Genomic DNA, 18,198 nt, shown 5'->3' with positions numbered 1-18,198 from the left:
CATGGAATGCTTAGCATATGTTGTTCGCTTGTGCATAGCACTGACTTGTCAGTCAGAATTGGCAAAGGTGTTAGTGTCAGCTGTGAAGCTGTGACTTATTAGTCAAGTTCGGCGGTGATACTGGACACTGGTCACTTAGCGCTGACTTATTAGTCAATAATGGACTTAGCGTGGTTCACGCAAGCCAACGGATATTAGATCTAATCGACTATTAGCATTGAATGACTCAAGGAGAATTAATGCCTGACCGACCCTGAGGGTCGATGAACAAACAGAGCTTGGAGGCTGGTGGCTTACCTAGCAGCCACTCTCCCGCTAGAAAAGAGAGCCTGGAGGCTAGTGGCTTACTTAGCAGCCACTCTCCCGCTAGAAAAGAGAGCTTGGAGGCTAGTGGCTTGCCTAGCAACCACTCTCCCGCTAAAACCATGTGTTATTCATTTGTTTGAAAGCTTTATGCTCAGTGTGGTTATAATGATAATCATTTGATAATGTTTATGGAAAGTATTATGTTTTCTTGCTGGGCTTTGGCTCATGGGTGCTATGTGGTGCAGGTAAAGGGAAGGAAAAGCTCACCTAGCCTTGAGTGGAGAGCTGAAGTGGTGATGTGTACATATGCGGCCGCTTGACCACCACGGCCAAGATGTTCTCAGAGGAACTAGGGGGTTTACCCTACTTTTGCCGCTTAGGTCGGCGAGTTTGTAAATTTTGAACACTAGTGACCATTTTGTACTGAGAACCACTTGTAAATGTTTTGTTTAGCTCTGCAGAGCAGTTTGTAATAAAATCTCCATTTCCTTTTTATTGGTTTAATACCTTAACCTGTTAATTACACTTAGAGCACGTTTTTGACCAAAGGACTCAGGCAATGAGTCAAATTTCCGGTCCATCGTTCACCGTAACTGTTCTGGGGTAGCCAGGGCGTTACAACTTGGTATCAGAACCATGCCAAGGTTAAGGTTCCTGTAGACTGGCTGGGCATGTACACACATCACTGAAGTCAAGCTCGACTCTTGGTTTGGTAACTCTTTATGTAGTTATGTGCATAACTGCCTAAATGTGCTGCAAATGCTTTACCTGTATGCATGAGATATTATAAACTGTTATGTGATACATGCTGAGTGCTGAGTGCCATAAACATGTAGTCGCTTGTGCATATTGAATGACTGTGTAAAATGATAATTGTCTGCTTGTTCTTGGACCGTGAGGCGGCAAGAGGTTTAGTTATTACTACCTGACTGGCCGTATTGGTTATTATTGTTTCAGTAAGGTATCAGTGACAGAATGAACCCAGAACAGACAGACACTACAGCTGGCCAGAGTGGTCAGGGTCAGAATAATGACAAATGCCAGGGTCAAGAGAATGACCATTCCCAGATTCTACAGCCAGCACCTGCAAACTGGCAGCAGGTGTTTAGTGATTTGCAGGCTATAGTGTAGAAACAGGGAGAGGAGCTTCGTCTCCTGAGGCAGCAACAAGTGCCTGCAGTGGTTAATGTACCAGAGGCACCTTCTGTGTCAGTGCCAGTTATTGGGCAGCAGCCTGGGGTTGAAAAAAGATTTGAACCTCTTTATGAGCGGTTCAGGAAACAGCAACCTCCAGTTTTTGAAGGCAGCGCTGATCCTATTAAAGCTGAACAATTGATGAGCATGCTTAACACTATTCTTGACTTTATGAAGGTAGTGGGTAGTGAGAGGGTGGCCTGTGCTGCCTATATGTTTCGGGAAGATGCCCGGATTTGGTGGGAAGTGGTTGGCCAGACCAAGGATGTTAATCTCCTGAGTTGGGAGGAGTTTCAGACCTTGTTTAATGAGAAGTACTATAACGATGCTATAAGGGCGGCGAAGGCCGATGAATTTATGAGGCTACTTCAGGGAAGTTTATCAGTTACTGAATATGCCTTAAAGTTTGAGTGGAGAGCTGACGTGGTGATGTGTACTTATGCGGCCGCTTGACCACCACGGCCAAGAAGTTCTCAGAGGAACTAGGGGGTTTACCCTTCTTTTGCTGCTTAGGTCGGCGGGTTTGTAAATTTTGAACACTAGTGACCATTTTGTACTGAGAACCACTTGTAAATGTTTTGTTTAGCTCTGCAGAGCAGTTTGTAATAAAATCTCCATTTCCTTTTTATTGGTTTAATACCTTAACCTGTTAATTACACTTAGAGCACGTTTTTGACCAAAGGACTCAGGCAATGAGTCAAATTTCCGGTCCACCGTAACTGTTCTGGGGTGGCCAGGGCGTTACACTTTTTCCCTTTCTTGGCAAAACCAGAAGCCACAAAACTATCCGGGGTTCTTTTAACTTGATTATCACGAATCTATCTTTACTAACTCCATCAAAGGGAGCACTGCCCTTGCGGCTCTAGCACTCATGCTCTATACATCAACCATCAGTTCCTCGAACAACATGGCCCTCTCCGCCATCCACATGCAGACGATAAAATCTTACCTCAGGGCAGCCCAAATACCTTAGACTATTCCAGATTTCAAATCCTTAAATGGGTCGCCATCAATTCCGGATACATCCGCCAGTAAAAATTCCTGAAATGAATTATCCAATTCACCAAACCCATTGATTTACACTGTTGTTACCCCCAATAGTCCAAAGCAAACTTATAAGCCCACCAGTCTCCACGGTTCAAATCATGTCTTTAAAATCTCTTCTAACCATTCATCATCTAGGTCCTTCCCAACCCATTAAGCCAGTACCTCAGCCCGAGTACCATTTCCAGGCATCTCCCTGCCTCAACATTTAACACAACCCTCTAATCAGGATCTCTCATCCTCTTAACCAAGGGTGGAATTAACTCTTCCCATCCACTGATAAATTCCTTGTCTTCCCATACTTTCCTCAAAACTAGAGGATAACACCCTTTAAGCCTTTCATATAATACCCTTATCTGTCCATACCTCACAGTAAACCAACACTGGTAACCTTACTGTTGAAACATCTAAATCAGCTATTTCCCCAGAGAAATCCGCTGTTCTTCTATCCCATCTCAACTAACAAACTCCACAGCTTACTCACACTCTAGTGACTTTCTGCTGCTGCTTTCAGGGATAACTGGAGATCTCAACTCCAACTTATATCTAGAATCCCCCTTTTTAACCCAATATCAGGTCCACAAACCCTTCTAGGAACAAACAACTCAAGTTCACCTGTCAAAACTGACCCAACTCCTGAACTCTGAGGTTCATACCCTGAACCAACCCACAACTAGATCCAAATATCCACAGGTATAATGCACACACAAGCATATACTAGGTCAAATCCACAATGATATACATTTAGCTACCAAATTTTATCACCACAAAGTATATCCAGGTCTCAACATGCTTCATACAAGTCAATAAACAGATATAACATGTAAATTTAATTCAGAAAATTACCCACATACACTCAATACGCGAACCATTATGCCAATATTCATCCATATGCATAATAGTATTATTCAGCATGCATAAATCTCAACATGCAATAATCAAGGGCCCAGCCCAACAGCATCTCCTACATATGTCAACTCATTACTCATGCTCCATATAGATAAGCAGGCAAACAGGGCATTCAAACATACATTCAGACATGTTAATCAATCATACCAACCAACCCTGAGTCGAGCTTGTCACTGACAGCGAGCGTACATGTTCGGTCAATCTCCAGAACCAATAAACCTTGGCTCGCTCTGATACCAAGTTGTAACGCCCTACTACCTTAGAGCCGTTACCAAGTCAGTTTTAAGACAGAACAGTGTGCAATGAACTCGCTAACCGAGGTTTTTAAAACAAAAGTGTGACTAATAAAAAGTTAAGGCTGTAATCTTTGAAAATGCGTCGTTTCATTAAAACTTCTAGTATTAAACATTCCGGATCCCAAAATAAGGTTCGAAAACTATTTACATCTTGAAATAAGCTTACAGTTGATCAGTTATAAAAATCATAGATTATTACAGCCATTTTCGAATAAACCCCCAACCAAAGCAGTCGGGCAGGCCAAACATGTGCGCGTCGCTTCACGTTCTCCGTACTCATGGTTGGTTGACTCAGTCATTGCCCTTACCTGCAACACAGAGCACCCGTGAGCCGAAGCCCAGCAAGAAAAATCATGCAGAACCTAACATATGCAATTTATACAGTTTATCATATCAGATAATCCACAGATAAACAAGTCAACCATTAGACTAAGCAAACACGGCCATGCCGCCCCAGAAGCCTTACCAAAGCCTGGGGTCTCGGTCCTCACCGTAGGGATATCACATGTATCCCCTAGGTCCTACCCTGACTATAAGCATCCCATGTGCTAAGTGTTACTTCCGGCCCCGCTGCCGTTCTCGGCCTTGCCGCCCTCGGCCATAGCCGTTCATTTCACTATAATCATATATAGCATAAATCAAACAACATTCAAAAAAATATCAATTCATTTAAATCTGCACCCTAACATGTAATGCAATATAGGGCCGTGCCCGGAAATCATCTCATCATGCAATATAGTGCCGTGCCCCGCAATCGCACTATGGGCCCACGCCCTATCCTACGGGTGTTATAGTTTTCTTACCTTTCCATTCAATAGCTTAGATCACCTGACTCCTTGAGCACGATCCCACTCGAGCCTTAGCGCACACCTAGGCACAAACATAGGTCAAAGTCAACACCGAACCCCAAGTCCGAATACCTAGCCTCGGGACCAATCCCGAGCCCTCGGGAAGTCCTAAATCCCCAAAACAAAGTGGCGGAATCGAGCCCTGAACCCTAGGTCAAAATCCCTCATCAAAAACCCAAAAATCCACCTCTGTGAACAGTGCAGCGCTACAGCACCCTAAAGAGGGCGCTGTTGCGCTACAAGCAGAACACTCCCCCCAGAACAGGGGCTAGCGCTACAGCGCCCACTGACTAGCGCTGTAGCGCTAGTTGCAGCCCAGCAGAACCCGAAAATCGCATCTTGCGATTTCCTTTAACCAATTCAACCCCAAACTTGTCCAAACCTTTTCCAAACCCAAAATCAAGCTTATAAACACTTCACACTCATCCCAAGCATCCCAAGAACTCAAAACCCAAGCACATTCAACCTAAATTTCAAAATTCACCATGAACAACCCTAAACCCAGAAATTCAATCAACAACAAAGTTAAAGGCTTTGAATTCTTACCATTGATGCAAATTTCGACCTTGATTCGACCCTAGACCTCCTTAGCTTGTTCATCCTCAAAGCTTGCCCAGTAATTCCCTAAAATTCCCATCAACTCAGCTCAAAACACAGCTCAAACCATCAAAACCCTTAAAACTGAAATCTCTAAAACTTACCTCAAAAGTTGATGCGTTCATGCTAATCCTTGCCAAATCTTCAAGTATAACCTTAAGATTCTTGACGCTCAGCCTATCCTAGCTCTCCACCGAGCTTTGCCCCAAGAAAAACGGAGAGGAATGGTGCAAGAATGCACAAACCGTTCCTTGAGAAAACCCCCCCTGTTTTCTCTCTTTTCTTTCTTTCCTTCAGCATTCTCACTCTCTAACAATCCCACTCACTAGATAAAGCCTTATAAAATCTATCTTTAAAAGCCAAATGACCAAAATGCCCACCCTATTAATTCTAAATCCTTTTGTCCAAATAGGGCCATTTTAGTCATTTTACTCAATTCCCGCTAATCCTCAAGTGTCTCTAATATTTTCCCGTTGCTTTCCAACACCTGATAAACCACCAAATAAGTATCCCCCATCATCAAAATAAATCTCAATCTATTCTCCGAATTCCTGTTCATACCCCTAGGCTCGCCCCGAGCCGGGTATAAATTCCCATCATGACTTTTCCGCTAGCCTGCTCACTGGGATCACCTCGAGTCACAAATCACAGATACACCCACATACCACTGTGGTCTCCACAATCATCACATATCAATGCAGTTATGCCCAACATGGCCAAAATTACAATTATGCCCTTCTAACACGAACCGGGCCTACATGGATACTAATATACATAGTCATGCATCTCAGATAAACAAATAGTCATATAACATGCTTTAAATCATAACCATGCATTTAATTCATAAAAATTACACATAAATCCCAACATGCCCTCCTGGCACGCTAATCAAGGCCCTTAAGCCTTATTAGCTAATTTGGGTCGTTACAGCCGAGGAGTGGATCAGGACAAAGATTGCCTAATTGTCTCTTTTGCCTTAATATGGCTTTTAATGTATTTAATTCCTGAATCTTTTGTAAATGGGGTTTTAATCTTAATATTTTTGGGATCCCGTGTTAACCGGAAATGTTTCTTTATAAGAAATGTGACTTTCAAGACCAAAATATTTTAACCCTAGTTCCTTTATAGTTTCAATAACACGATTTTAACTAAATGACTAGATTAGAAAGTCTAGCACTTTTATAAACACACAGTGTAACAGTCTTGGCTATCCAGGGCGTTACATTGGGCATTAGGCTCACTCCTTTATTTTTAGCTTGATGCAAGAGAATGAATATGGAAGGCGGAAGGATTCTTGGCATCTTGGCTTGTGTGTTGAAGATAAATGGAATGGATGGGATGCGTGTCGATCAAGGATGATGTTTATTTTAGTCTTTTAAAATTATGTTTTGATGTAATTCCGTAACTAGTTTTTTTAAAGTTATGTTTTATTTTAAAACAATGGGAACCCATAGCGCATATTTATGTATTTCGAATATTTACTTTGGAGTTTTTGATAAAGTTACAAATATTTCTTATGTATGTTCTCTTCAAAGTAGTAGCTATGTCTAGTAGTTTTAATGGTCCAAGGTCTTAGAAATAGTTGGTTCATTCCAGTTGGTATCAGAGCAATGGTCCATATCCATGAAGTTCTCCTTGATACACACGCTTAAGCTCCGAATCTAACCGCCAATGTAAGTGTTTATGTTATAGTTATTATGTTTTAGTTATAGTTATTGTGGTTATGTGTTATAACTTATTTCTTGGTTTATTATCTTTGCATTTATGATTGTACTTAGTGAAAACCATTTTCCAAATGAATATTAGTGTTATTTTTGAATGACATGTGTGAGTTTGATTTTTTCTACAATCATAAGAAATAATAACTATAATAAATAATGACCATGTTCGATGAGGGTGGATACAAATAAATAGACCGGGTTCTATATTGAGAGTTAGGGGGCCATAGTAGTGGAACGATTAAATTGATCCCAACCCTCCCTCAATATGGTTAACTTTGGAACAATGACGAGTTTCGAGCCTAAGAATTAAGTCATATAGGATGATTGGAAACAGACTTAGTAAATTATAAAGATGGCTTATTTTTCTAAGTTTAGAAACACACCCTAATTATAAAGAAGGCTTATATAATTATTTTCATAAGAAGTCATAATTAATAGGTCCGAGTTATGTTTGCTTAGATTAAGTGTTGCCTTATAGCCTATTAGGGTAAGTTCTAACATGTTCTCGACTGTTAGAACTTTTGCTAAAGAAGTCACTCAGAAGGTCTGCACGCACGAATGTCAATGCCTCCAACGTCGCTCCTGAGACTAATGAAGCCCCTCCAGTTCACAGAAGAGAAGTGCGTGCTACCACTACTGCTGCTAATCAAAGTGCGCCACTACCGCCGCCGGTTGACATCACCGCAGAAATTGTGTGGCTACGACAACAAGTGGAAGAGCTTATACAACAACAATGACAATAGACTTAGTCGTAGCCTCAGCCAAGCAACAATAATAGGCAGAAGAGAAGGCATCCTAATGATAAGCAGGACAATGGTTACAAAAGAATGCGAGCAAGTGATAGGCCGGGTTATGTAGAATAACTGCAATGCTCTAAGTGCAAAAAGAAACATCATGGTGAATGTCGTGCAAATACCAAGGAATGCTACATTTGTGACCAGGAAAGTCATCGGAAGAAGGATTGTCCATAGCTCATGTCAGAGGAGAAAAGGGACAACAAGATGGTTCCTGCCAAAGTCTTTGCCTTAACCCAGGGAGAAGCTCCTGCTACTAATAAAGTGGTTATAGGTCAGATTCCTATCCTTCATTGATTCGGGAACAACATACTCGTATATCTCCTTAGGAGTGATAGAGAAATTAGACAAACCTTGTAGAACTAGGTTTGTGACATAGTTGCCTTCGGGTGAAGCAGTCCTATCATCACGAATAGTATGGGGCATATCGATCAAAATTGGAGACATGATAGAGTTAGAGATCAAATAATTCGTCGTAATACTGGGCATGGATTGGCTAGCAAGGCATGGCACAACCATCGACTGCAGACGTAAGCAAGTGATGTTCGAGACTCCTGATAGTCAGAAACTATGCTATATGGGAAAGATTTTAGGACTACGTACGCCGCTTATTTCATCTCTCAAACCTCAGAGGATGATAGAAAAAGGATTTCACACATTCTTAGCCAACGTCACGGATGTGGTAAAGGAAACACCACTAAAGGTTGGAGACGTCCGCATTATAAAGGAATTCTCAGAGGTATTTCCTGACGACTACCAGGATTGCCGTCGACACAGGAGATAGACTTCACAATCGAACTAGTACTGGGCACCGAGCCTATTTAAAAGGCACCATACCGGATGGCACCGAATGAACTCAAGGAGTTAAAGACGCAGCTACAAGAACTCTTATACTTGGGTTTCATTAAACCAAGCCATTCGCCATGGGGAGCACCGGTTCTATTTGTGAGGAAGAAGGACGGAAGCATGCGGATGTGCATAGATTGTGACGAGCTGTATAAGGTGACAATTATAAAAAAGTACCCGCTACCCTGAATTGACGACTTGTTTGATCAACTTCAAGAGGCAACTATATTTTCAAAGATTGATCTACGGTCCGGGTATCACTAGCTCAAGGTACGGGAAGAGGATATGCCCAAGACGGCTTTAGAAATCGTTATGGACATTCCGAGTTTCTAGTTATGTCTTTTGGTCTTACCAACGCTCCAACCACATTTATGGATTAATGAATACGGTCTTTTGGACAAATTCATCATAGTATTCGTCGACGATATCTTGGTGTACTCAAAAGACAAAGACGAGCACGAGGAACATCTAAGGTTTATCTTATTATGACTAAAGGAGCATCAGCTTTACGTCAACCTCAAGAAGTGCGAATTTTGGCTTTCACAAGTAGCATTTCTCGGGCACATAGTATCTAAGGAAGGAGTTGATGTAGACCCAACTAAAGTAGAGGCTGTGAAGGATTGGCCAAGACCAAAGAATGCGTCCGAGGTAAGAAGTTTTCTGGGACTAGCAGGTTATTATTGGAGGTTCATAGAGGGAATTTCTAAGATAGCCACTTCGCTTACCAGCCTAACCCGGAAAGAACAGAGGTTCAACTGGACTGATAAGTGTGAAGAGAGCTTCCAGTTGCTTAAAGATAAGTTGTGCTCAGCACCAGTACTTTGTGTACCGACACCCAACGATAAGTTTGTAGTTTATTGTGATCCGTCGAAGCAAGGGTTGGGTTGTGTGCTGATGTAGAATGACAAGGTGATAGCCTACGCCTCAAGGCAGTAGACGGAGTACGGGCAACACTACCCAACACATGATATGGAGTTGGCACTGGTGGTCCTTGCGTTGAAAATCTGGCGCCATTATCTTTGTGGAGAACGGTGTGAGATTTATACGGACCACAAAAGCTTAAAGTATTTCATCACGCAAAAAGTGCTCAACATGAGACAGTGCAGGTGGTTAGAATTAGTAAGCGATTATGACTGTGAAATCCTATACCACCAGGGAAAGGCAAACGTAGTTGCTGATGCGCTAAGTAGGAAGAGCTATGGATGTCTAGCTAAATTAGCTGGGTTTGAAAAGCCGCTACAGCAGGAGCTGATTAGTGTCGAAATAAAAGTAGTCATCGGTAAACTGGATAACTTGTCTATCCAATCAAGTCTGTTAGAAGAAATTCGGATTGGGCAAGGGCATGATGACACATTAGTAGCACATATGGATGCAGTTAAAGAAGGCAAGGCCAGAAATTTCTCAATATCAGGACATGGGTTATTAAGATATAAGGATCGGGTATGGTTCATTGATTTGTATCCACCCTAACCGAACTTAGTCATTATTCATTTTATTTAGTATTTATTATGATTGCGAATAAAATCAAACTCATACATGATAATAAAATAACATGTTATTCATTTGGAAAAACAGTTTTCACTTATTACAATCATAAAATAAAGAAAGAAATAAAACAAACAATGAAAACTACTATTCTAAAAATCGGGATCCTCTACATCCAATCCTTCGTCTAGCATATCGTCATCTATCTCCTCATAATCATCATTGTCTTGAGCCTCAAAATTTCCTCGGGGAAGATTCAAGAAGATCCTATGTTGTTGTTCATCAGTGAATTGAAACTCTAAATCATAGGTGAACTTAAGTATGAGAGAATAATATCTTAGGGCTACTTGTAAGTCATCATCATTATTTATAGTCTCCCATATTTCTTCTAAAGTTAAAATTACTGAAGGAAAATATTTTAAAAGCCTAATTACTAGGGCATATTGTTCTGCAGCTCTCATCATGATTTGCTTAGACTCTTGAAGGTGACCTATCTCTTTGTGGAACAAGATCAATCTCCGAGTGATTCTCTCTAGTGTTCCTACGGTGTTCCTTGACTCCCTTATTCTTTTTAAAGCCTTAATGGCTAGGATATCCTCATAGGTTAAAGCTCCGTTCATACTTAACTGAAAACATAAACACTAAAGGTGTTAGCTATACACATAAGCAACATAACTAGTAACTTACATACTTACTTGGCGGTCAAATTCAGAGCTTTGAGCGTGTGTATCGAGGAGAACTTCATGCGAAGGAACCGTTTTCTCTGATACCAACTATAATAACCCACTACTCTAGACTTTTGGACCATTAATGAAACTATACATACAAACCTTAATAAGACTTACATTTGCGAAAATACCATAAATTTATTAGAAACTTGTAGAAACAAAAGTTACTTTCATAAAATAAGTAGGATATGGGTACCCATTGTCTTTAAAACAAAACATAACTTAAAGTAAAAAGGAGTTACATAGAAAGTGTGGAAAAATACATGTAAAACCATAAAAAGGTAAAACAAGACTACATCCTCGAAAGATCGAACTCTCGACTCCTTGAATCCATTCACCATCGATACACAATCTCCAAGCATCCACGAACCTTACTGCCACTAATAGCTATTTTCCTGCACATAAAACAAAAAGGAATGAGCCTAATGCCCAGCAAGGAAAATCTAGCACATACATCATGTACATAAATTTCATAATAATCATAAAGACATAACATAACACTTAATACATACACATACTATAATGGCCATTATTACTTGGGGTCCCATAGACTAAACAAGTCATATGCCCATGAGATTAGTGGGGTCCTACTAGGTAAGTAGGTCATATGCCCATAATCTATTTGGGGTCTTGTTAGTCAAATGGGTCATATGCCCAAGCCTACAAACATACATATCATAACACTTATCATAACATATTTCATAACATAAAACATAAGATAACATAAACATGTAACATATAGATTCTATCCTATTTTCCTTACCAAAGTTACCAGGATATGTGGACAGTGTTGGGACTTTGGAACACTCCTAATAATCATTATGAAAAAGAGTGAGTCTAATGAAGAAAAAGAGATGAAAAGGAATGGGAAGACTAAACCATTGAAAAACATACTTACCAAAACTTATGTGCTCAAGAACTTAGATTTCCTAACCAAAATAATGATTAAGGTTAGAGGCTGAGTATAAGATTATAAGAACTTAAAAGAACAAATACAGAATTGAACTAGAGTTTTGGGTTACCTTGAAGAATTGTAAGACCAATCTACACCTCAAACCGAAATACTCTAAAACCTTACTTCCCAAAGTGTTTGATAAGCTTATGATGATCAAGCTTATGATTCCCAAACCCAGGTGTTTACACTCTCACACTCACTTAGCACTTGCAGCCTCTGAACTTAGAGCAAAAGATGAATAATGGCTGGGTACTAGGTCCTATTTATAGAGTTTAGGAATGAAAGGATCTTGATTTTACTTGAATAAAAATAATAGCTTTTTAGGTGAAAATAATTTGAATAATCATTCAGCAGAGGCTGAAGACTCGTTCAAAAAGATGCTGGACTTATCAAGAGGTTGAATGGCTGAATGGAAAATGAATTCAAAACATTTCAAAATACACTGAAGGAGGCGATATATCGCCCCCTGTAGGCGATATATCGCCTGGGTCAGTATGCCCGAGGCTGTCATGCATCGTCTCGTGTTTTCCGTATCTACGTGCTGCGATATATCAGCACACGCTGATTAATTAAACACGAAATTACACATTTTTAGCTAAGTTTGAATGGAGTAAACAGCCTTGACGAAGCCCGCAACGTATTCAAAGCTGCTGACTGACCTTATAGCATTCAAACTTTACTCCTTATTAAATTAAATCCTCAAAATACTTAATCCTTAATCACCCATACATAACATGTGCTTAAAATCCAATTGGTCCTCATCTAAACCTTATAGTATAATAACTATTATCCTTAATATCAGTCATATAATGAAACCTTAGGTTAAACTTAATATTCTTAAACTATAGGTTAAACTTAGAAAATCTACAAGTACTACTATGAGTGTCCAAATAATTCCCGGTCTGAACCAAAAATCCACAGTTACAAAGATAATACAATAAATACTATAATACTATTAAATAATTAGCTAAGTAAAGTTCTTGGACTCTACAATGGTATTAATAGTCTTGTTTGTGGAAAAGGGGGTGATTTCATAATAATAAATTAATTATGATATTATTAAAAAGTTTTATGGATCGAGCCTACATAAAGCCCAAAAGCCCAATAATATTTTGGGCTTAGTGAATTTGAAATCAGCCTACAGAATTAGAGTTTGTTATTTTATGGTTAGTTAAGATATTTGTGGATTAGGTTGTCATTTAGATAATTAAATAGATTTTCCATAACTTTAGGTACTGTAAATTACGACCTATTTTTGACCCAGTTATATTATGAATTTCGAAAAAGAGTATTTCTAGAAAGTTGTAGATAATTGAATTAACTTTTGAACGGTATAAAGATGGTCTAAATTGGAATCATACAGCTCCAGTTATGGTGATATTCCTACAGGTGAGTTTAGAGTTACAAGATTTAAGAAGTTAGAAGTTAGGATTCTATTTTATTTAAATTTAAATTTGGATTATAATTAGAATGTGTTGACGGTGAGAACTCGTCAACTAAGTTAAGTTGGAAAAAATTATCAAGTAAGGATAGTCAATAAAAAAGCTGTAGAAATGTAAGTGATAACTCAAGAACAATGACAGAATAACAATGGAGAAATCAATCCTTCATTCACTCTCAAGCCTTTGCTACAGTAAATTCCCCCCCCCCCCCCCCTTTCAGGTGGGGTTAGAGTTCATTTTATATTGGGCTATAATGGCCCTGGGTACATGGTTGTCCATGGGACCAAATGGTACATAAGTACTCTGTTAGGAAAGTGGCTTCAGAGGTGGTGGTCGTACATCCAGTACAGGGGCAGGCGTCAGGAGGATGCCTCCACTACTTGTTCGTATCCATGTCTGATGGGTGGTGACAGGCATAGTGGCGCAGGTGGTAGTGGTGTTGGCTCTGACTCCTGGCCGTAGACGTACGAGCCACAACTCTTATTCCAGCACTCCCACTCCCTCACTGGTACGGGTGTCCGTACTCGACATACGGGGTCTTAGCGGCTGTACTCTGTATGAGATCGTACAAGTACGTCCCATTCATCTCATAACCGCAGCCCTTAGCATTGGGGTCCCAAGGTATAGGGAACGGAACACTTGACGTGCGTTCGTGATAGGCATGGGGCCTTAACGGACGGGTGCGAGATAAGATGACTTCTTCGCGAGCCCCATGGTGGCGAGGCTCCTTTGACGCGTCCCCCCATTCGCGAGGCCGCCTGGTGTGCGGGCGCGGCTGCGCGAGGCCGATGGCCTGCTGGGGCGTGCGAGGCCACCTGATGTGCGGGCGCGGCTACGCGAGGCCACCTGGTGTGCGGGCGTGGCCGTGCGAGGCCACCTGGTGTGCGGGCATGGCCGAGCGAGGCCACCTGGTGTGCGAGCGTGGCCGCGCGAGGCCGCGTGGTGTGCGGGCGTGGCCGAGCGAGGCCACCTGGTGTGCGGGCGTGGCCGTGCGAGGCTGAGGGCCTGCAGGCGCGCGAGGCCGCCTGGTGTGTGGGCGTGGCCGAGCGAGGCCACCTGGTGTGCGGGCGTGGCCGAGCGAGGCCATGGCATCTTGGCATCTATGTCGTGTAAATGGGGGCTTCATGGCATTGATCTCATATTTTCTCTTGGTGAGATTTTGAGCATCAACACTTCCCCCCCAGTCTAGGAGAGTACCTTTAGGTGCTCTTGTAGACTATTCACCTTGGTTCTTATAAATAGGCCTTCATGCATGGCTTAATATATCCACCTTACTTCCTTGGCTTAGTGGTTTGGAGAACCCTTCCTTTTTCAAGAGGTAAGGGGTTCAATCCCCCACAACCCCATTTTTGCCATAGTTTCATTTGTTTTATTTTTTCACTTCACTTCATTTCATTTTTTTTTTACATATGAGCTAATTTTTTGGTGTGTCTATTTAGTGACTAACACATCCGTTTTGCCTATTTTTGCAGACGTGCATTTTCTACCATTTTGGTGCTTTTGGCCCTCGTCCTCCTTTTTTTGGTCTCGACAGCCTCCAATTTCTACATCTTGAGGTATGTTCTCTTTTTCCCTGGTTTTTGTTAGGTTCACATAAGCGTTACTCGGGATGGGGTACCTTGGCCTGAGCTTGTAGTGAGTTTGACCATATGCATGCCCCTCCTCTTTTTTTTTTTATACCCTGTAGTGGGTCATTTAGGGCGTTTGCATCTAGAGATATTAAGCCTATTCCTTTGTATTTTGCAGCCTTTCCCTCATTTATACGTGAACCCCTTTTTGTTGTTGGGACGATGTCTCATGGCCAGTGACGGCCCGTCCGACATACCCTTAGGGCCTGAGTTTATTGACCTGTCCTCAGACTCAGAGTCCCCTGAGGGCAACCCTCACCAGGACTATGACTCCTTAAGGCAGGCCCGCATCCGCCACCTTGAGTACATGGATGACCTTAGGCGTAAAATTTGGGTGGTGGAGAGCGAAATTGACTCGGTGTCGAGAGGAGACGGAGGACCCTCCCCCCCAGACCTTAGTGACCATGTAGCGAGCCTTAGGATGACCCTTTTTGAATTGCAGTGGGAGTTAGAGTTTATGGAGGGACACCTTCCGCCTGAGCCTTCCAGCCCATCCTCGCTTGATGACTGTCAGGGGGCTGCTTCTACTTCTCCTCAGCCCCTAGTCTCAATTTGTCCTAGCTTAGCACTTCTGCAGTCGCTCCCTCGATGGAAGACTCTTGCTAGGAAGAAAAAATGGAGGGTCAAGTGTTCTGTCTCTTCCTCACATTTTTCTTTTGATTTTGGAGATATGCCGAAGGCACGCTGACAGGTATCTACCCAAGAGCAGGATGACGCCCCTTTACTAGCGTCTGAGCTGGTGTCGCGCGTGTCCGAAAACAAACTGATGGACATCGTGAATGACTATCGCGTCCCTCCAGATTATGCTCTATACGCCCCTTAGGAGGCATACCGGGCCGACCGCCCTAGGCTCGGCTTCGTGGCCCTCAGCGAGCAAATTCTAAAAGCGGGTGGTACCATTTTGCTGCACCCGTTCTTTGTTGCAGTCCTCAACTACTTCGATCTTGCCCCGCTTCAGCTGGCACCCAATGGCTAGCTGACTTTGAGCTGCCTTTTCATTGCATATATGAAACTGTTGAAACGCGCCCCTACGGCCATCGAGGTACATTTTCTCTACAACCTCATGCCCCTCCACAATTCAAAAGGCTTTTACTACTTACAAAAAGCCAACAATGGGGCCTCTTTGATAGAGGGTTCGGTGTCTAACCCGGAGGCTTGGAAGCGGGAATTTTTCTTCATGGAAGGTCCCCTCTCTGTCCGTGAGGATTTCCGGACCACTCCCAGTAAGTACTCTGAGCATCACTTTCTCTTTTTTTTTTTTGTATGTTGTTTTTTTATTTTTTTTTATTTTTTGCAACTTATGGTTTCGTGCCTTACGCTCACACCAACTATGGCTCGTATTGTGCAGAGCGATTCGCCGAACCCTCCGTCGTCGGGTTGGAAGCGAGAGACATGAGACGGTCCCTCAACGCTGAACCTACCAGGAAAGAGGCGGCGCGCCTTTTCACCATAAAGAATCTACTGCCACAAGCTATCTCTCGTCTCTGACCCCAAGTTGCTGTGGACCATCTCTGGGTCCACAAAGATGAAGGAGACCTTGGCTGAGCCTTGCCCGGATGACGATGAGGATGAGGAGGGGCCGGATGAAGCCCCCCTTGATCGCGGGGGATTCCACCAGCAGCCTCCATCTCTTGGGGGGTGCCCTCCATGTGCTCCCTATGATCTGGACATAGCCCCTCCCTCACAAGACCAGCAGGACATTCCGGGGTGTAGTGTTTACCCTGACCCTGAGGGCCACGATGCCTTCACTCAAGCTCCTCTCGACCTTGGATCGCCGGGGGCTGATTACGTCGGCCTTCCGGACCCCCCTTTTGATCAATCAGAGCCTCGGCTTTCCATTTTCACCGTGCCCCCTCCCGCATCGGCAAGTGGGTCGCCTGTCCCCATCCAGCCAGGTGCCCCTGTTACGGATGGGGAGCCCTGGGTGACTCGGATGGCAATGTCGTTCGGACAGCGATACATCCAGCTTGCCTCGAGCCTCCCTGTATCCGACTGGAATGGCCTTGGGAACGTGACCCAGGCGGACCTTGGGGAGAACCTAAGGCGCTCCATGGCTTGGGTGAGTCCCTGCTCCTCGCGTCGGCCCTATTATGTATAGGTGTTTATGCATATATTCTTTTTTTTTTCTTTGTCATTCATTGCTGCTGTTGCTAACTTTTTTTTTGTGCAGGCCTATACGTTGGCTATGCGGTTTGCCGACTCGTCTAACAACCTCTCCGCGTCTGCTGCTGAGAGGAACTGCCTTACAACCCGAGTGCAGGAGCTTGAGGAAGAGCTTAATGAAACCAATGCTAAGTTGTCAAAGGTCCGGACCAAATTTTCCAACTTGTCATCGAAGAGGAAGGAAGTAAAGGCCAAGACCAAGAGGCTAGAGGACAAGGTTACTCACTTGGATTGTGAACTCCAGGAAGCCAAGGCCACCGCGGCCGCCTCGCAGCAGAGAGTTACCCAGTTGGAGGCCGAAGTCGAGGCCCTCATGGCCGAACTTCAGTCGGCGCAGGAAAGGAGTGCTTCCTTGGAGGCGGAGAGGGCTACCATCGAGCGCAGGTCCGTAGACCGTGCCCTCTACAACGTGTGGAGGCAGGACCCTAACTTCGACTTCTCTTCTTTTGATGAACATGTCGTTGCTCGAGTGGCCCTGTGGAGCGCCCATGGTAGGAGGCCCTGAAGCAGTCATGTCCTAACTTTTGTTAGCTAGCCTACCATGGGTGTATGCTCTTTCTTTTTTTTTGTACTTCGGGCCTTTGTAATATGACTGTCATTACTATTTTCCTTTGGTAACTCTTGTACTATTTTCAAGACCTTCTTTTTCATTGTATATATACATGTGTTGTTATTTATATTTTATTCTACTGCATTTGAGGTCCTTTTGAGCCTGTATGATGGGGTTTGGTTGGTCCCCCCCTCTTATTTACCAGGCTGGAGGTCCTTTGGAGCCCCTGTGAAAGGGTTCACTGGGACCTCTTTTGGTGCCTCTTGGTTACTCTTATTAGGATATTTTGACCCCTTGGGTCCTAGCTATCCTTTTATATATTCTTGCGCGCGCTTATTATTTCTTTGCGAGAAGCGTCCTTCTCGTCATTTATTCATAGTACTATTTTTGCAAGGGTCTTGTACGCCCTGATTTTCCCACGGGCTGATGAGCGAGCTGAGCTGCTGCCTTATCATGATTATCTCGTGGACCTCCCCAAGACCGGAGCTTCTGTCATAAGGTCATACCTCCTTAGCTCGAGGAAATCCAAGGGTTTTCCAAGATTGCCCAAGACTTGAGCAAGGACTCTTAGAGGCCGAAGGTCGAGTCAAGTACCCAGCTCGTGGCACGAGCTGGATATGGACGCTATGACCCTTTGTAAAGTCAACACACGCAAGATAAACGTGCATATATCCGACATCACGTGTCTGATA

General features: G+C 43.0%; 1 protein-coding gene across 1 annotated transcript; it reads left to right on the top strand.

The window, feature by feature from the left end:
• Nucleotides 1–14,233: 14,233 nt before the first annotated feature.
• On the top strand, nt 14,234–17,656 carry LOC133824049 (uncharacterized). Its single transcript, XM_062256913.1, has 2 exons — nt 14,234–16,852; nt 16,964–17,656. The coding sequence occupies exons 1-2, from the start codon at nt 16,319–16,321 to the stop codon at nt 17,459–17,461; spliced, it is 1,032 nt and encodes a 343-aa protein (XP_062112897.1). The 5' UTR covers nt 14,234–16,318; the 3' UTR covers nt 17,462–17,656.
• The last annotated feature ends 542 nt before the right edge of the window (nt 17,657–18,198 follow it).

Source organism: Humulus lupulus, chromosome 1, assembly GCF_963169125.1.
Source record: "Humulus lupulus chromosome 1, drHumLupu1.1, whole genome shotgun sequence".
Lineage (NCBI taxonomy): Eukaryota > Viridiplantae > Streptophyta > Magnoliopsida > Rosales > Cannabaceae > Humulus > Humulus lupulus.
Note: the sequence above shows the minus strand (reverse complement) of the source record. Positions and strands in the feature narration are given on the sequence as shown.

Excerpts from the sequence above, each read along its gene's own strand:
- LOC133824049 (XM_062256913.1), top strand. The coding sequence starts at position 16,319 with ATGAAGGAGACCTTGGCTGAGCCTTGCCCGGATGACGATGAGGATGAG. Across the intron at positions 16,853-16,963 it reads TAAGGCGCTCCATGGCTTGG|GCCTATACGTTGGCTATGCG; the intron begins GTGAGTCCCTGC and ends TTTTTTGTGCAG.